Raw genomic sequence first — 16,994 nt, 5'->3', positions numbered from 1 at the left:
TAAAAAAAAATGTTTGGAATCATGTATGATTTTCGTTCCACTTCTCACATGTACACCACTTTGTATTGGTCTTTCACGTGGAATTCCAATAACATTGATGCATGTTTGTGGCAGTAATGTGACAAAATGTGGAAAACTTCAAGGGGGCCGAATACTTTTGCAATCCACTGTATATTCATAACAATAATAAAAATAAAGAGGTATTTCATACCTGAACACAGATTGATGGATGTTGTAGCTGTAGTCCCTTAATGTAATGTTTCCCCTATAAGAACAAGTAAAAAAAAACATTTGTATTTCAAAGCTGACAATGTCTATCCATAGGCTTCAGTACTATAGATTTAAAAGGGATATTTTATATGCTTTTAAAGAGGAATTGTCAGTCTCAAAATCTAATTCCATTTACCCACTGATCTGTGTTTAATATGCAGCCTTACCCTGTTTCTGCTGTAATAACTCTTATTTCAATCAGCCTGGCTCTATGTGTTCCATTGCTGACTAGAAGGAAGCTTGTCATCACTGCTCCCACATTCCTGCTCCTCACTGATTGGCTGAGGGCAGTTCAGTAAGCTGCTGAAATCTGATCTATGCTGCACTCCCATGCGTTCACTAAGCAAGCTAGCTATGACAGTGCAGTTTCTAGGAGGAAAAAAAAGTAAGGGAGTAAATGACCTCAGGACTGGCTTCAGTCAGAGGGAATTAAGATGGCAAATGCCTGAAACAGAATTTTCTTTAATTACTATGTAAAATTCATTGAAATCAAAACGGGGGCATAACAATACATCTGTTATGTAAGTAGAACAAGTAGTTATCTACTTATATGTGTGTGTTTTTTCCTGGGATAGTATTGCTGTCCCAGCTGCTTTAACCACAAAATAATATAAACCATAAGCAATACATCAGTTGTACAGCTCATGTCAAACATAAAAATACAAGTTGTGAGATATAACAGAGCAGATTGTAAATTACATCCCAGGTCATACCTGACATCAGAGCCGCTTCTGGGCACAGGCAATCTAGGCCAAGGCCTAGCACACCGTCTAGTGTACAGAGTGCGGTACTGAACCCTCTCAATTAATAAATTGTTTCATCTGCATTTGCTGAGATATGCTGTTTAAATGATTTGTTTGTAATCATTTGCATTTGGGTTTGTCCTAATTAATTCTGTAAGGATCTCTATAATACCAGAAAATAAAAGTGGGGACAGCAATCGTTCCTCTTGAAATAGGAAAGGGGTTTGCTTCTTTATTTTTGTTACACTTGTGGCAGATGGTTAAGCTTTAGGCTGGTTTCACAGTGAGACGTTAAAGTCCCACGTTACAGCAGCCAGTAACGCAGCCTAACTCACAGCACTGTAAAATCAAATGTGCTGTTCACAGTGCACACGCAGTGGCGTAGCTAAGGAGCTGTGGGCCCCGATGCAAGTTTGACAATGGGGCCCCCCCAAGCACTCTATACATAACAATTGATACGGCGCACCAAAACCTGCCAATGGCAACTACAGTGTCAGAGGTGCAAGAAAAGCATGGGAAACAGTTTCTTAAAGGGGAACTGAAGATAGAGGTATATGGAGGCTGTCATGTTTATTTCCTTTTAAGCAATACCAGTTGCCTGGCTGCCCTGCTGATCCTCTGCCTCTAATACTATTAACCATAGCCCCTGAACAAGCATTCAGCATATCAGGTGTTTCAGTTGTTCAGACTTTAAAGTCAGATCTGACAAGACTAGCTGCATGCTTGTTTCTGGTTTTATTCAGATACTACTGCAGAGAAATAGACCAGCAGGGCTGCCAGGAAACTGGTATTGATTAAAAGGAAATAAACATGACAGCCTCCATATAGCTCTCTCTTCAGTTCCCCTTTAAGGATTACCAGTATTCAAAGTAACTATAGAAGTCATTATTATGGGCACAGGACCAATAGAGAGCTAATACTGTAGTTGGGGGAGGGCCCTTCGGGGCCCCTCTGGCCCAAGGGCCCCGATGCGGTCGCTACCTCTGCAATTCCTTTGCTACGCCCCTGTGCACACGTTGCATTACATTGTAACGCAGCAGGTTTAAACAAAGTGCTGCATGCTGTACGTTATACTGGGCTAAGCCACGTTAGACTGTTTGCACATGCTCAGTAATGTTGGAGGAGGAGGTCTCCCCTCCTCCTCCTCCTCAGCCAGCCACATGGCTAATTAATATTCACTGCACTGTGGTGACTCCTGGTGGGACTGTAGTGTTGTCCGGATCATGAACGAATCATTCATTTGATCCGGATCTTTTTTGTGAGTCGAATCATTACAATGAAAGATTCGGTTCACAGTGGATGTCTGTCTGGAAGAAACAGGAACATACAGAATGTACAGTGCAGGGAAAGTCCTCCTAGTCATTTCACCCCCAGTCTGCTTCCCTAGTAAAATGATTCAAATGATTCGTTTCAAAGATCCGGATCTTTTCAATGATCCGATTCAAATGATCCGAATCCTTAAAAAGATCCGGACTTCCTATCACTAACCTGGAGCGGCTGCTTTGAGAGCTGCATAACGCGGCTCAATCTGACGTCCAACTTCAACACCACCATACGTTGCATTGGGGGCAGGTTATGCGACCTTAACGACCCCTAAAACGCAACGTCTTGGTGGGAAAGTAGCCTGAAAGAGGAACCGTAGTGAAAATAATGTAATTAATAAAAGTGCTCATTTATTTTTTAAAGTATTTATTTATAAATTTAGTCAGTGTTTGCCATTTGTAAAATCTATCACTGGTGGTGACATCTTTAGTTCTGCCAGGTGATCTGTACGGAATGTTCATTTACTGAGAGTTCTATGCAAAGAGGGAGATATTGCTTGCTTGGCACCAATGCAATGAGGTTAAAAGACAGTAAACTGTAAGGACCACTTCCATGACATCACACTGTAGGAGGGGTTTCACCACAATATCAGTCATACAGATGACTGTTGATCTTTTTGAGAAAAGGTAAAGATTTATCATGGGAAAGCGGTATAGGCTACTGATTGGGATGTAGTTCAATCCTGGGTTACAGTTCCTCTTTAACTCACTGATAAACTTAAGTCAAACCCAATTTTATAAAAAGTTTTGTATACACGGTCAATTTCTGTTGCTCTATTATTCATTAATTGGTCGTTACGCACGTGGTGTCCTTTGGCATGAGGTACAAAGAAAAGCAGTGCAATTTTGTTTTGCTTAAGGCTGCTTTCACAGTGGGACGTTACAGTCGCACGTTAGAGCAGCCTGTAACGCAGCCCACCGCACAGTAATGAAAAATCAATGGGCTGTTCACAGTGCCCACGTTGCGTTACAGTGTAACGCAGCACGTTCAAACAAAGTGCTGCATGCTGTGCGTTATACGCGGCTAAGCCACGTTAGACGATTTGCACATGCTCAGTGATGTTGGAGGAGGTCTCCCCTCCTCCTCCGCGGCCAGCCACATGGCTAATTAATATTCACTGCACGGTGATGTGCAGTGTTTACTACCTGGAGCAGCCGCTCTGTGCGGCGATTGGCTGGCGGGACCACGTGATGCGGAAAAGTGGCCATCTGTGATAAATCTCAAGAAGGAAATCAGGGAGAGGGAAGATTTTACAATGGGCAAACACTGGCCAACTAATTTATAAATTAATATTGTAAAAAAATAAGCAACTTTATGTTACTTTTATGCCCCCCCCCCTTCAAAGCATCACTTTTCTATTGTTTTCATATTATGCACCAAGTCATTCAAGATCACGTCATTTTTAGCGGACTGGCACTCCTGTGTAGCATTTCCTACAATAGCTTCTGATAGTCTAAGCACACAACAGCAGAGTGAAAGATTGGATTGTTGTTTGTTAGAACCCTCGTAATTTGACATTAGGGGGAACAGCGTCGGGCAGCATGAAATCGATTGGGAATCGGCCTGCGGTGTATGGGCATTTGACATATCTCTCTCTAATCAGGTTCTATCAGAGAGAGATTTGTCTCTTTGTCAAATCTGCCCATCATCGCTAGTTGTATGGCTATAATGACTATCTTACAGTCAGCACACAAGATAGCACCCATAAAATGACATCATCTGCTACATCTGCGACATGATTGGAGCACATTACCTGGCTCGCAATGCTCTTCCTGGTAAAGGGTATTTCTCTGCATTCTGATTGGCCTGTGGTTTTCCAGCACAGAGATGCTTCCACTGAGGCATTGCACGCTGCATAGAGCTCATACACCACAAACATGTTGTCAGTAGTCAGCAGAAGCTTACTTTTGTTCAGGGTGGTCTCTTCAGGGTCTGAAAGAAATGCAACAAATGCCTGATCATTCCTGAGAGGAAACAGGCTGCAGGAAAAGTACACTGCTGTGCTGAAAAGAAAAAAAGGTTACGCTGCTGCTTATATTAGCTCAAACCTCTGTTAGGCCACGTTCACAACGGTGAGGGGTAACGGTCGCTTTGTAATGCGGCTTTTCACAATGCAATACATCACCTGTGGGACATTCACAGTGTGGTGGGTGCATTGCGTTATGGCCGGTGCAGTGCTCAAGCAGTGCATTAGGGTCGGTCCAAACTTGCAATAAAAATGTACTCGTTCTGTACACTTTTTGGAGTGGACAAAAACGGAAGAACGGATTGTAATGCTAAAAATACTGGCTGTCTTGACCTGCAAATAAAAGTGGGTACGTTGGATACGTTTGTAAAAACTGAGCGGAGAGTCCGAACGCGGCACTTTATTTCCACAGAGCAGATCCCCACGCAGGCAATGAAAGTCAATGCAAAAATGGACCTTGTGTTTACACACAGAGCAAATTGCCTGAACTTCCTGCTCCTCCCCTCTGCATTTTTGCAGACTTCCTGTTTATAAGAAGGGCTCGAGCAGGGCTTTAACTAGTTTCTGCACCCTGGACGTAATATCTAAGTCCCGCAGGACTTCATCTGAAGTCCCAGGGACGTAGATATTTGCCTATTGCCGTGATCACCACTGTGTACGCTGTTATCGGCTCCCACAAATTGTTCTCGTCACTATCTGTTAGTGTATTTTGTTGTGATTAGTATTGATAAAGTTATTGGCAAAAGAAAGGAAGAAAGGAAGGAGTGTGAAAGGTAAAAATTGCTCTAGTGCTGAAGGGGAAAAACCCCTCAGCTGTTAAATAGTTAAACATGCCGCCCAGGTGGTATCTTGGCCGGTACATTAACCTCTTTCATACCAGCAGTCTCACATTAACATTCGGCCCTGACATTACACTGTGGGAGTGGTCTCATCACAATATCAGACACACAGACCCCCTCCCCCCACACACACACACCACTGATCTATTTGAAAAAACTTAAAGATTTCTCAGGGGGTATCGGCTACTGATTGGGATGAAGTTCAATCCCGGGTTACAGTTCCTCTTTAATTTACCTATGGAGGCTAAAATGAACAGTGCATACCGTAGGGAAAGAAAAGGTTAACAAGACCAGCAACTTACAATGCCTGAAAGGACACATTACAGTCTTGACTGGGTCCATCAGATTCAAATACCAGGCCTGGGAGAGATGACAGAATAAAACACAACACTGTTAGAAATGCATGTCTGTGACAACAATTCCGAACAAAAGCTTGATGTCTCCTCTAAAGGTAGCCATACACCTAGCAATGGTGGTCAGATTCGACCAAGAGACAAATCTCTCTCTAATCAGATTTGTCGGCTGCCCATACACTGCAGGCTGATTCCCGACCAATTTCATGCTGAAATTGATCTAGAATCTGCCTTATGAAGCTGCATCCGCCACCTCACCGGACTGAAGCTGTCCCCTCTAACGTGCCCCCCCCCCCCCCCCCCCCCCCGATGCCCAGTGCACTCTATACATTACCTGTCCGCGGCTTCAACTTGCTCTGGGCTCCCTCCTCCGACCATAAATGCGCCCCCGCGTGGTTGCCTACTAGCATGGCACATATATGACATCACACACGCGCTCACATTACTATTCAATATATGGACAGCAGAGGAAGCCCGGAACATGCAGTAGCCACGGACAGGTAATGTATAGAGTGCACTGGGCACATTAAACATTAAGGAAGCGTCAGGGGTTTCGTTGTGTTCATTGCCCGTCCCTATATTGTTTGGTATTGTTTGCCATTACCACCACACACCCTATCGAGCAAGTCAGCCCTACATCTTGCAGTATGTCCGACCGATAAATGTGGCCACTTTTGGGACGAAATTGGTAGCATAGTCGGCCGGGCATGCACTTAGTGGCACCGATTTTCATCTGATTCCAATTATAATAATCAAATCAAACGGTCGATCAGCCGCCAAGTCGCCTGATGTATGGCCACCTTAAGAATGTAAGCTAGAATGGGCAGAGTCCTCTACCCCAGTGTCACAGTGTGCACATGTATGCATTCCTTATTGCTTACTAAACAGTGCTTTATAATATGCTGGCACTTTTTACATCAAAGACAATAATAATATTACACAAATAAAGTGTGCCATAACTCCCAGCATTTCCATTCGCCAGTGTTGCATAAATTTGTGGTCAAATTTCACTAAGAGGTCACCTGACATTCATATCTGAGCAAAGTCTATTACCATAGCTTCCAACTGTCCCTCTTTCCTTCTCATTTGTCCCTCTTTCAGGACTGATGTCCAGACCAGTAGTGTCAAATATGTATTTTCTACTCAAAAATGTGTTTAATTGACTCTAAACTTTATTTCCATCCTTTAAATTGGCATATTTCTTATTTTCAAATGTTAATTTGAAGAAAAATGAACCAGTATAGAAAGTACCAGTGTGGTTTGAATTATAAAATATCATATTTTTCTCATGAAATCTTTCTGGTATGCATGACTAAGGGTGTGCCAGGGGCATGATTAGGGGTGTGGCAGGGGCGTGGCTTAAGTGTGCCTCTTTCTCATCTCAAAAAGTTGGGAGGTATGCTATAACCCTAGTATGAATATACAACCTTGGAATCCACATTTTGGAGCTGGCTCAGAGTAATAAAACCTAGGGGCAGTCACTTACAACCAGTCCTGTAATGACCTAAGAATGGCATCCTGAAAAGTCTGCATTGCTGTAATAGCCCCTACACAGCCAAGGATTTTTATGCAAACTATTTTGCACGACAAATGATTTTTCACAATATCACGCGACATAGTTTAACAAAAGATTGTTAAACGATGTTCAACGTTGGCCGATTGCGCACGATAATCATTCACTGAACGACCGCCATGACGGATCCAATTGTGGATGGTCATTCCGATGGACAATGACCCCTGCGTTAATTACCGCAATCGTTCAACGACGCGATCACACCCGTTTGTTCACGATTCATCCATCTTCCGCGGTCTTCTGGTGAGTATGTAGGTTAAAGTTAACCTGAGACAACTTAAAAAACAAAATGTATACACACCTGGGGCTTCTCCAGCCCCCATCGGTTCCATGCCATCCTCCGTTGCCTCGATTCTCTGCTAAAAGTCCCGGTAAGTGAGTGAGTCGGAGCGCAGTGCACAGGCGCAGCATGGCCGCTCGCACATTCCCCACTGCGTTCACTTGCATACTACTAGATATACTGCATACTACTGCGCAAGTGAATAACGCTCCCGGCCACGAAAGTAAGAAGGGGGAACGCGCGCAGCCAGACTGCACCTGTGCCAACTGGCTCACTTACCGGGACCCATAGCGGAGAATCAAGGCAACGGAGGATGGCATGGGACCGAAGGAAGCCCCAGGTATGTATGAATTTTCTTTTTTACGTTGTCTCAGGTACACTTTAAGTTTATCATTAAGGTGAACAAAAGGTGAAAATAAACTAGAGATAAACAATTGTAACTATTCTACACCTAAAAAGGGCACTTCCTCTGACAGAGGAGACCAGGGTTCGAATCTTGGCTCTTCCTGTTCAGTAAGCCAGTACCTATTCAGTGGAGACCTTGGGCAAGACTCCCTAACACGGCTACTGCCTATAGAGCGCACCCTAGTGGCTGCAGCTCCGGTGCTTTGAGTTTCCTAGGAGAAAAGTGCAATATACTTTAAATGTTCTGTCTTGTCTCGAAAAATGCCTTTTTTTTACAGTTATTTGGGTTGACAAAAAACATATGTCCATCGAGTTCAACCACAAAATAAAGTACAACACCAGCCCGCTCCCTCACGAATTCCTGTTAATCCAGAGGAAGGCGTAAAAACCCTTAAGAGGCATGGTCCAATTGGCCCCAAAAAGGAAAAAAAAATCCTTCCCGACTCCAGATGGCAGTGAGATAAAATCCCTGGATCAACACCAATGGGCATTACCTAGTAATTATAGACATGGATGTGTTTCAATGCAAGGAAAGCATCTAATCCCCCTTTAAACGCAGATATAGAATTTGCCATAACTGCTTCCTGTGGCAGTGTACTGTAAAGAACTCTTTCCTAAATAAATTGCTAAAACATTTTTCCTCCATGCGCAGATCATGTCCTCTAGTCCTTTGTTGAAGCCTAGGGACAAAAAGCTCATCCGCTAAGCTTTTATATTGCCCTCTGACATATTTATACATGTTAATTAGATCTCCTCTAAGGCGTCTTTTTTCCAGACTAAATAAACCCACTTTATCTAACCTCTCTTGGTAAGTGAGACCTTCCATCCCACGTATCAATTTTGTTGCTCATCTCTGCACCTGCTCTAAAACTGCAATATCTTTCCTGTAATGTGGTGTCCAGAACTGAATTCCATATTCCAGATGTGGCCTTAGAGCGTTAAACAAGGGCAATTTCAAGTTTTTATTTCCCTTTTAATGCATCCCAAAATTTTATTAGCTTTAGCTGCAGCGGCTTGGCATTGAATACGATTATTTAACTTGTTGTCGATGAGTACTCCTAAGTCCTTCTCCAAGTTTGATGTCCCCATCTGTATCCCATTTATTTTGTATGGTGCTAGACCATTGGTATGACCAAAATGCATGACTTTACATTTTTCAACATTGAATTTCATCTGCCATGTATGTGCCCATATAGCCATCCTATCCAGATCCTGTTGCAATATGTCACTATCTTCCTGAGAGTTGCTGATTCTGCACAATTTTGTATCATCTGCAAAAATAGCAACATTGCTCACTACTGCATCTACTAGGTCATTAATAAATAAATTGAAGAGCGTTGGACCCAGTAAGAATTCCTTTTTTAATAAGAATTCCTTTTTTGTATAGCGCTTTTCTCCTGTCCAACTCAATGCGTTTGCGAGGCAGCCACTAGAGCGCACTCAGTAGGAAGTAGCAGTGTTAGGGAGTCTCGCCCAAAGAACTCCTTACTGAATACGGTAGGTACTAGCTTACTGAATAGGAAGAACAGATATTTGAACCCAGGTCTCCTACGTCAGAGGCAGAGCTCTTAACCATTACACTATCCAGCCACTGACCCCTGTGCTAACAGTCACCCATTTTGCATTGCCCACAACTCTTTGTTTTCTTTCCATTAGCCAGTTCCCTATCCGTGCACACCGATGTGCATTTAAGATATGATAGTTTTATTTTAAGTTTTAAAACTTAAAAAGTAGATTTAATATTTTATTGTCTCTGGTCAATGACACAGTCTTTCTTACCCAAAGCTAAAATATATGAACTATTTATCTTTTTTTTTTTTTTACTTAATCTTTCCCCTCCACTCAGAATCTGCCAGGAAAGGGTTATATGACTGTAATTCCTTATCAGCAAGGATTATGCTATAATCCGACTAGGTCCTGACTAGAGAGAACCTGTCACTTAGATACCTGCAGTTTAACTCTTTCAGGCAGAAAAATAAGATACAGGAATACAGCCTAGTTCTGCGTATTCTTGGCACTGTACATACACATGCCAGTCTCATCAGGTCACATATCACCTCGTGTACATTTTTAAAAAGATGTGACATGTGATATGAGATAAATATGTGTATGTATAGTACACAACATGAGATTCCCTCGCACTCTTTGAAAAAGTGGCGTGACGGCCGCGGAACCGGTGGAGTAGTCCACCGAAGGCTCCCATCCTGACTTCCACTCCTATTGGGTTATCTTATACCGGCTAAGTATACCCCCTGACTCACACCTCTGTATGTTCTATCTATGGTCTGTCACACTCAAACTTAGCACTTCATGGTTTATTATTGTCATTATCAATTATCACTGTTACTGATGTGTGGATAATATGTGTGTTCACTATGTGCACTTTAATTATATTAGTAGGTATGTTATATAAGTTTCACTGCTATCAGGCGGTACTGAACCCGGGTTCATACAGTGTTGGAGTGCTCATTTTTTGAGCACCCCACACTGATTCTTATCCATAGTTACTGGAGTGTCTGATTTTTGACATATCTGATTGTGCTTTATTACCCATGATGGATAGAATCCAGGATTATATGTGGAAGATTTTGGTTGGTCATTTTTTAGATGGTTTTATCTAATATACAGTATATCGGAATGTATTTATATTGAAATAAATGTTTATGAATTTTTTGATACTCAATTGAAGTGTAGTGCTGTTTTGTGAGCTGTACAGTTCCCTTTCATTAAATTACCCTTGCTCTAGCACACATTCTGGTCAGAGTGCAGTGTATTTTGTAGTATATATAGTACACAACATATTAACCAGCTGAGCGGTCTGGACGAGCTCAGCTCGTCCAACACCGCCAGAGGCTGCCGCTCAGGCCCTGCTGGGCCGATTTCCACCAAATAAAAAGCAGCACACGCAGCCGGCACTTTGCCAGCTGCGTGTGCTGCCTGATCGCCGCTGCAGCGCGGCGATCCGCCGCGTGCAGCGGCGAAAGAGGGTCCCCCCAGCCGCCCGAGCCCAGCGTAGCCGGAACAAACAGTTCCGGCCAGCGCTAAGGGCTGGATCGGAGGCGGCTGACGTCAGGACGTCGGCTGACGTCCATGACGTCACTCCGCTCGTCGCCATGGCGACGAGGTAAGCGAAACACGGAAGGCCGCTTATTGCGGCCTTTCGTGTTACTTCTGGCCGCCGGAGGCGATCGGAAGAACGCCTCCGGAGCGCCCTCTAGTGGACTTTCATGCAGCCAACTTTCACTAAAAAAAACCCTCCCGCAGCCACCCTGGCGATTTAATCAGAACGCCAGGGTGGTTAATAACCAGGCTCGTTTACTTGTTTGCCTGAAAGAGGTAATTTCTAGGCATGGAAGGGACTGCTTCTTTTTTGTCGGTACCTTGTTGGGAATATAGTAAACATCACTGAGAAGCAAATTACAACCGTAAAAATTTTCCAGGAAGAATACAACTTCTGAGAGCAGGGGGAGATAACAAAAAAAAGGCCCATAGTTCATGTATTTTTTATTTAGGGACATGTAATAGGCTGCCACTGAGCAGAGACAACATTCAATCTACTTTGTAAATGTTTAAATATAAAATAGAACCCTGGGACCTACATATATATAAAGTCATTTTTAGGAGTAGGAGGATAAATACAATTGTTTATATCATCAGTTTATTTTCACCTCGGGTTTTAGTTTAATAAGCTGAATATGAAAATAAGCAATTTTAGTAAAGTATAGTATTTTGAGTGAATTTCCATTAGGTACCTTCGTGTAATTCCGCACACACGCGGACATGAACTGGAACTGACAAACCATTCAAAATCGATGGGCTGCCTCCTTCTATGTGTGTTTTATTATTTTTGTGCATAGGTCCAAAAAATCTGAGCGTATGTTGCTTTGTTCCAGACACGATGCTCATTTGTTCATAGAGGAACACTGCGTTGCTACAAGCAGCACGCGTGTAACCAAGCAAATGGATATGGGCAGTGGCCAGAAAATTGTGCATGATTGAAGAGGCATATCTGGACCTGATGGAAATTCACCCCAACTCATACCAATGGCGGCAACCGGAACCTGTAACTTACCTCGATACACATGCAAGGCATGATGTCTGACTTGGCAATAGTGTGACGGTCCTGTCCCACCTAGTTTAAAAAGTAAATGCATACACAAATCAGATTGGACCAGTCACCTCGAGAATGAGAGAATTCATCAATTGTCGGACAAAAGATGTTATGTACTGTGTTTGGTGCCCCTGCGGTCGTTATTACATCGGGAAAACAGTCCAGCCTCTAAAGGAACGTTTCCTCCAGCATAAAAGATCTATCAGAAATGGGGTAGGTGCTACCCGTCTGATAGAGCATGTAAATGAGAGCCATGGTGGCAATGCGGAGTGTCTCTCCTTTGCAGGCTTGGAAATTGTACAAGGTGACGGCAGGGGAGGTTTGAGAGATGATCGACTCTCTAAAAGGGAGGCCTGGATGATTTCACATACTGAGGCTCTGGGGAATCTGGGTTTTAATGAGAGGGATGAGGTAAATGCATTTTTTAAGTAAAAGCTCTAAGTAGGATTTCAAGTTATACTACACTGACACCTTAACCTGTTATATGTTCATGGTCCTCTCCCCCCCGCCCCCTTTGTGAGAGAGAGGTGGGTGGTGGGAGGGGATACCTGGATATAGGTGGGGTAGGAAGAGAAGGTGTCAGGCCCCACGTGTCCTGAAGAGGCGTGGTTACACGTGAAACAGCTGTAGACAGAGGGGCTTTCGTTTGTACCTGTGCTTTGTGGCTTCAATAAAATTAAAAACAATGGTGCACAAGCCAGCCTGGGGCCCCGGGAACTCTCACTGCCCGGGGCCCCAGAACCAGCATGTAACACCATATGTGAGTGCAGTCAAGCCCTGGAGCTGCAATAAAAGAAGATTCTATGAGGAGTGCCGGAGTCTGTCAGTTCTTTCAGCTATACATACACAAATCATGTCTTTTCATATCAATATACAGATAGGGAGCGCTCTCGCTTTTCGGGTTGTGCTGTGCAATAATACTGCATGTGAGCAGGGCCGGATTTAAGCCAAGGCCACGGACTAGGGACAGGGGTGAGCCTGGGGTGCCTGGCACCTGGGTGCAAGATTTTCTCTGGCGCCTATGGGAGTGGTTAAATTAACCGCGCCCAACCACATAACCACACCCATGTCCTGCCTAAGTGCAGTCCACTCACGCTGGGACAGCGCTGGGAGTATCTCTTTTCACCTACTTCAGATCGTGTTGGTGTTTTTTACGTCCGTGACTTGGGATGTGTTGTTTATGATGTGCCTCTGAGGAAGTGGCTTATGGTCACGAAACACGTGTCAGGCATTTTTATGTGAAGTGAAGGTCTGATGTTGTATCTACACTTATCACCCACTTTCTGAAGAAATTTTGAAGAATAAAAGAGAACTTTGGTTCATGAAAAAACCCTGTTGTGCATGTACTGTATATATTGAATTGTGGAGACCCTCATGTATTTTACCATATATATCAGTGGGAACATTAGAGAAAACGCCTACCCTGCTCTCTGTTTCATTCTTCACTGTTCACCCTGCTTGTTATCAGCCCTGATAAAATCCCCGACTGAGCATTCAGTCTGGCTTTGCTCAGGAATCATTATAGCAGAGCCATAAGGGGGCAAGCTTGGGCTTGAAAAGACATCAGAGAAGACAGACTCAGCTATAATGATTCCTGAGCAAAGCCAGACTGAATGCTCAGTCTGGGATTTTATCAGAGCAGATAACAAGCAGACTCAGCAGTGAACGATGAAACAGAGAGCAGGGTAGGTGTTTTCTCTAATGTTCTCACTGATATATATATATATGGTAAAATACATGAGGGTGTTTCGTCTCTGGTTCACTCTAAGCCCGCTGCTGATTTTAAAGTGCCTCGGACCCAAAATGACATCCTTGTCTTCACGTGGCAATTGTGGAGCCCCAGAAGGGTTTTGAAGATACGATGTGAAAAATATAGTTTGAAAATAATTGTGTTAGCATGAGATCCATCATTTTCACTTTAAAACAGGACAGATTGCCAAAATGCTGCACTCACAAGCGTGGCTTCACTGAGGGATTTATTCTTGGTAATATTGTAGAAAAGCCTGACGGATGTCTCCCGGTTGTTACTCCCATTATCCACTCCTATCGTCATCTCCGTTGCGTCGAAGTCCAGGGTCGGGGCTGTAGAAAGAGAGGCTAAAAATGAAACGCATTTAAACCATTGTGTTATTGTCCTGCGGGTAAAGCGATGAACATCAAATGATGATTAAACGACAGCCAAAGGAGAAACTATTTAATTATAGTTGGCAGCTGCCAGCTCGATCCTGCAGGGTTCTCTGAAGAGTGTGACAACCCACAGGTGTGCCTGCAATTATTTACACACGTAGTCACTGCCCCTCCCACTGCCCACTGACACCGGGCCAGGATGCAATTAACATCTAATAATGAGTCTGCCAAGCCTCAGAAGCTGCTCTAACTGCTGTGCCAACTAGTGTGACTTAAAGAGATATTATACTCCCAAAACTAAAATGTCAGTAACGGCGCCTAGTTACATAAAATAACATTTGAAAGCATTCCCAAGTATTTCCTGTGTGTGAAATCATTTATTTACACCGGAGAAAGCAGTAGAAGCTTGCTTACCTCATCGGCAAAGGCAATAATCTCTCTGCCTGTGCCTTCACTCTGCCCCCTCCCATTGCTAAAGTGACTGAGCTGTTGCCAGGGCAATGTCTCTATTCAGCAGAGGGAGGGGGGGGGGAGGGGCAGAGTGAAGACACAGGCACAGGGGGATTTTTGTCTTTGCCAATGATTAGAGATAAGTGAGCTTCTACTGCTCTCTGCGGGGAAAATAAACAATTTTACACACTGGGAATGCATGGGAATGCTTTCAAATGTTCTTTTATGTAGCCAAATGTTCTTTCATGTAACTAAGATTAGTTACTGAAATTTTAGTTTAGGGGGTATAATACTAGTTTAACCACTTCAGCCTTCAGTTGTTTTTCAACTTATGCATCTGAGCAATTTTCACCTTTCATTAATTCGCCAATAACTTTATCATTACTTATCACAATGAATTGATCTATATCTTGTTTTTCCGCCACTAATTAGGCTTTCTTTGGGTGGTACATTTTGCTAAGAATTATTTTTTCTAAATGCATTTTAACAGGGATATTAGGAAAAAAGTGAAAAAAAATCATTATTTCTCACTTTTCGGCCATTATAGCTTTAAAGTAATACATGCTACAAGCTTATAATTTAAAGAATAATTGTAATACACCCTTTTCTCATGCATATTAAAAAAGTTTAGACCCTTAGGTAACTATTTATGTTTTGTTTGTTTTTTTATTGTAATTTTTTTTTTATTAAAAAAAATATTTGGGTATATTTTGGAGTGTAGGGGGTAAACAGTTAATTTTAAATGTAATAAATTGTATTTATTTAAAAAAAAAATGTATGTAGATGTAGTTTTACTATTTGGCCACAAGATGGCCACAATCAAAAACATTTTTTTTAGTCCTGTAAGCGAGCGCTCTCGCTTACAGTATGTGAATGGAAGATGGGAAACATTTTTTTTCTTCAGAAAGATCGCAGTTTCTGAAAGAAGCCGTCGGTCTTTCTAACGGGGACTTAGATCAATGAATGGGAACTGTGTTCCCATTCATTGATCTATGGGCTAACGGGCAGTGGTACGGGAGCGTGCGGGCATGCGAGTGATCGCGCACGGGAGCGCACAGCAGCAGAAGAGCAGCCTTTTGGACGTAGCAGCTATGTCCAAAAGGCGAAAATGGTTAACTGACTGCCGCCAATGATGTGACATGGGGAAAGTCACTGTAACATCAATTTAAATAGCAATTTAGAGGGTCTTTTTCCATACTAGCTGATGACCCGGCGTTGTCCGGGTATGTATTTGGCTGATGTCTGCTCCACTAGTTTTTTCGAACCCTAACACAAACACTCAATGACCAAGTTTGTGAGTTTTGGCATCAATAATTTGTATATTCCCATAGAAATTAAATACATCAGATTGGCGGTTTGTGACTCCGCCCCTCTCCAGCATTTGAACCCCAATCACCCAATGACCAACTATAGCAGGTTTGAGGCTATTAACAATAACAGTGTAAAAATGCCAGCAATTTAAATATTCACCTTGAAAATCAACAGGTGAATTTTGATATTGTAGGCTCCACCCACTTCCCTGAACATTATCTCAGTCACCCAGTGACCATTTGGGCAAAGTTTGAGAACCCTCCATTAACAGTGTAAGAAGACCTGCAGTTTATATTTTCCCAGTGAAATTTGTTTTTTGCTCAGCCCACTTTTTGTAACCTGGACACACAGTCACTCATTGACCAAGTTTGTGAGCTTTTGGGACCTTGGCATCAATAAAAACAAATCTGATCGGCTGTGTGTGGCTCCGCCCCCTTTTCTGAATATGAACCCCAGTGACCCAATGACCAACTGTACCAGGTTTGAGGCTTGTGTCAGTAACAGTGCAAGAATGGCAGCAATTTTAATATTTCCCTTGAAAATCAACAGGTGAATGTTGATTGGCTTTTTTAGGCTCCACCCACTTTTCTGAATATTAATCCCAGTCACCCAGTAACCAACTGTGCAAAGTTTGAGAACCCTGCCATTAACAATGAAGAAGGGCTGCAGTTTACATTTTCCCAGGCAAATTTTTGACTCCACCAAGTTTTTGTAACCTTGACACACAGTCACTCAATGACTGTGAATAGAAGCAGTTTATCCAGCAAATAAATCTAGCTGTTTGTGGCTCCGCCCCTGTAGTGAATTTGAAACCCAGTCACTTAATGATCGAATATAGCAGGTTTGAGGCCTCTGCCATTAACGGGTGTAAGAATGGCAGCAATTTTAGGTGAATTTTGATTCGGTGTTGTAGGCTCCACCCATGTTCCTGAATATTAATCCCAGTCATCCAGTGACCAACTGTGTCAAGTTTGAAAACCCTGCCAATAACAGAATGGCTAAAATCAATCAAAAAAATTATGATTGCCTGTTTTTGGCTCCACCCCTTTAGTTAATTTGGACCCCAGTCACTAAATGACTGACTGTATCAGGTTTGAGGCCTCTGCCATTAACAGTGTAAGAATAGTAGCAATGTTAATATTCCCCTTGAAAAATCAATAGGTGAATTTTGATTGGCTGCTGTAGCCTTCACCCACTTTGTAAATATTAATCCCAGTCACCCAGCAGCCAACTGTGTCAAGTT

At 42.9% G+C, this 16,994-nt stretch overlaps 1 protein-coding gene across 4 annotated transcripts in view; it reads right to left on the bottom strand.

The window, feature by feature from the left end:
- IL17RC (interleukin 17 receptor C) overlaps positions 1-16,994 on the bottom strand; it is a 141,971-nt gene that overhangs the window by 43,957 nt on the left and 81,020 nt on the right. For 3 of the 4 annotated variants that reach the window (XM_068251499.1, XM_068251501.1, XM_068251502.1), the window contains exons 8-12: positions 13,818-13,960; positions 11,825-11,884; positions 5,444-5,501; positions 4,090-4,268; positions 212-265 (exon numbers count right to left, since the gene is read on the bottom strand). In XM_068251499.1, the coding sequence (XP_068107600.1) occupies positions 212-265; positions 4,090-4,268; positions 5,444-5,501; positions 11,825-11,884; positions 13,818-13,960 (494 nt within the window). The remainder of the gene's footprint in view (positions 1-211; positions 266-4,089; positions 4,269-5,443; positions 5,502-11,824; positions 11,885-13,817; positions 13,961-16,994) is intronic. The other variant, XM_068251500.1, reaches the window with a different exon arrangement.

This window comes from Hyperolius riggenbachi, chromosome 9 (genome assembly GCF_040937935.1).
Source record: "Hyperolius riggenbachi isolate aHypRig1 chromosome 9, aHypRig1.pri, whole genome shotgun sequence".
NCBI classification, from domain to species: Eukaryota; Metazoa; Chordata; class Amphibia; order Anura; family Hyperoliidae; genus Hyperolius; species Hyperolius riggenbachi.
This window is presented reverse-complemented; position numbering and strand designations above follow the sequence as displayed.